This window comes from Alosa sapidissima, chromosome 22 (genome assembly GCF_018492685.1).
Source record: "Alosa sapidissima isolate fAloSap1 chromosome 22, fAloSap1.pri, whole genome shotgun sequence".
In the NCBI taxonomy this organism is placed as follows: domain Eukaryota; kingdom Metazoa; phylum Chordata; class Actinopteri; order Clupeiformes; family Clupeidae; genus Alosa; species Alosa sapidissima.
Window position 1 is genome coordinate 11,791,737 of NC_055978.1, and position 3,116 is coordinate 11,794,852.

At 45.5% G+C, this 3,116-nt stretch overlaps 1 protein-coding gene across 11 annotated transcripts in view; it reads left to right on the forward strand.

Annotated features, from left to right (window-relative positions):
• Positions 1 to 214: 214 nt before the first annotated feature.
• The window catches only part of LOC121696976 (filamin-C-like), a 109,166-nt gene continuing 106,264 nt past the window's right edge, over positions 215 to 3,116 (forward strand). For 6 of the 11 annotated variants that reach the window (XM_042078200.1, XM_042078196.1, XM_042078197.1 and 3 more), the window contains exon 1: positions 216 to 1,109. In XM_042078200.1, coding sequence (XP_041934134.1) covers positions 731 to 1,109 — 379 coding nt within the window. In that variant the 5' untranslated portion in view covers positions 216 to 730. Of the gene's footprint in view, positions 1,110 to 3,116 lie in introns of all 11 variants that reach the window. The other 5 variants (XM_042078194.1, XM_042078199.1, XM_042078195.1 and 2 more) reach the window with 1 other exon arrangement.

Sequence of the window (3,116 nt, forward strand, 5' to 3'; positions counted from 1 at the left end):
CCAAATGCAGCCCCCACCTCCCGGCCCGATTTGGAGCGACTAAAAATAAAGTTGACTGTCACAACTGTTGCATCGCTTGGGGTCCCAGCCAATCGGCGACCCTGCAGTGTGCGTTGCCCAATCCTGTGCCGTGTCACTATCTCCGTAGGATAAGAGAAATACCCATCCCCTTGTTGAATATGGGCATGGCGGGGGCATTCCAAAGAATCCAGTCGCTTGACGTGAGACAGGGGGGTCTCAGATTTTTAAAGCTCTGTCCTGTCTCTCACTTCATTTAACCGTACTGGAGTGTGTGTCAGCCACTCAACTGCGCTCCGTCGCTCCTTCGCCACCTCTTCTATCCTCCTCGCTGCCACCACTTTCCTATATTCGCCTCCTTAGAGCCAAAAGTGGTTAGGAGTCACTTACTAAAATTCTCAAGGTGTTGCCAACTTTAAAAAACTATATCGTGGACTGTCAAGGCTGGCTACGCTAAACGGATTCCTACATTCGCCACAGCAGTGACAGAAGTCCTTGATTGATCAACTAACGGACTGGGTCGCAAGTAGGCTACAAACGCAATCTTCCTCTCTCGTTCCCCCCCTCCGTGGGTCTCTTTGCAACTTTTGCAACTTTTTTTTCTAGGCGAGTGCGCGCGCCTGGCACTGCCCCACTCCCCCGCGTGCAGTAAAATTTCACACACCGGCCTCTGTGATTGTGGTATAAAAAGGAGGCACGGAAAACCGAAAACATGATGAGCAATAATACGTACTACGACCAGCAGCAGCCGCCGCAGTACTACTACGGTACGGACAACGGAGAGGACGGCGACGAGGAGATGCCGGCCACCGAGAAGGACCTCGCGGAAGATGCGCCCTGGAAGAAGATCCAACAGAACACCTTCACCAGGTGGTGCAACGAACACCTGAAATGCATCAACAAGCGGATCAACGACCTGCAGAAAGATCTAAGCGATGGGCTGAAACTCATTGGGCTTCTCGAAGTTTTGAGTCAAAAGCATATGTACAGAAAATACCACGCAAGACCCAACTTCAGGCAGATGAAACTGGAAAATGTCTCGGTAGCGCTGGAATTTCTTGAAAGAGAACACATCAAGCTGGTTTCTATAGGTAAGCACTTTATTATGTTTAATAGCGAAAGTTGATAGTTTCCCGTTCGTGCTGATGGTTGTCCCAGGGCTGGGGGCGCCTTTGAGTCGAGATGGAGCATCAACTCAATGGGATACTGTAGTGGGAGACTTACATTGATATGCAGTATATTTGAACAGAATCAAACAATTAAATAGGCATTTCACTGAACTGGTCTTATACTGCCATTCACATAAATACCCATTGCGCATTTGATTAAGTAACATATGCTACTCTAACGTTAATATTGCCATATTTACTATTTCACTGAACTCTCCATAATGACTGCTGACTTTGTGAGTGCCCTATAATCCAATTAAATGTGCGTAAAAGGGCGAAATTGGGTACAGGAAATTCCCGTCACTGCTGTTACAGAAAGGATGCCTGTTCTCCGATTATGTTATACTCCGTGTGTTCAGGTTTGTTGCCTGGTCTACGTTACATGTGACCCGAAGTGATATTAACATCAGGCTACATCATGGTGGAATGATTCTACACTTGTTTCTTTTATCGTATCTATTAAACAGAATTGAGTGATCTTCTCAGTACCTGAGTGAATTGTATCCTTACTTTGGAAATGGAAACGGACTCAGAGGAATATCTGACTTGTAGTAAGTTAGTGTAGAACTCTGCAAATTAGTCACTGCATACTTGAAGTACTAAAATACATTATTAAGATAAATTGTTCTGTATACAGTAACTCTGGACTCTGGCTTTTGATGTCTCGGTTGCTTGGTATATAGTATGTGTAGAACATGTATTTGTTTCTATCTTCACACAATAGTTATATTTGTGTGCAAAGGAAGCACTCATAAAACAGGTGTGTATATGTGAGTGGGTGTGTGAACGAGCAAGCATATGTGCGTGTGCATTTGTGTTTGTGTGTGTGGGAGAGAGAGTTAGAGATTTCGAGACAGAGAAAAAGAGAGAGAACAGGCGCAGGCTATCCATGGCTGTTTTCTGAGAAAGCTGAGGGTTGAAAGTAGCTGCTAAGGGCGAGTCACACTGCACACAGCTGGCCACTTGAGCGCTCGTTCTGGTAAAGACTACATTTGCTTTCTCACACTGTCCACACCATCCCGTTGAATTCCAGCCACTCTAAGTCCACCACCAGGTCATTCTGGACTTGTATTCATTAACATCAGTGTCATCAATTGTGCGTATAATATTTAGGGGGAAATTACGCTCGACTTAATAACGGCCGTATTATCTGCTATTCTGTTCACGAGTCTAGAGAGACCAAGCTTACACAGTCTGGTAATTGTCCCAGCAGAGTGTTGCCAGAGTGTTTCTAACCCCACGCTAAGGCATTTTGGACTTAGTTTGACTGTAGCGCTGTGTCTGTTATGTGCTGCTATCTGTGAATCTGTGCGTGGTGTGTGTGTGTGTGTGTATGCCATGAGTGGGTAATGTAGAGGCACTTTATCATCCTTCTCACTGCTGTGTAGTCTGGCCTTTATGTCAAAGGAAAACAGATGGAAATATCTCCAAACTTTTATCTGGTTTGGCACAAATTATTTGGTATTCAGATAGATAAACAGAGAGAGAGAGAAAGAGAGAGAGATAAACATATTTGTCCTTCTACGTGTATGTAATTGAGCTTTGGCAAAAATGTTGCTGAAACTTTCATGTCAATAAAGCCTTATTGAATTGAATTGAGAGAGAGAGAGATAGACAGACAGACAGACAGAGAGAGAGAGAGAGAGAGAGACAGACAGACAGAGAGACGGAGAGAGACAGACAGAGAGAGAGACAGAGAGAGACAGACAGAGAGAGGCTGAGATCTCCTATGAAGAACGGGCCCTCAGGACAGAGAGTGGCCTGCTGCCATATTCTCAGTGCAAACAGCCTGCTCTGAACCAGAGAACATGCTAACTGCCCAGCGCAGTACAGAACATGCTAACTGCCCAGTGCGGCTCCGATGCTGTAAGTAGCCTACTGGTGATGTTGAACTGTGGCGTTAACAGAGCTGGGGGTTGGTGTGGTGAG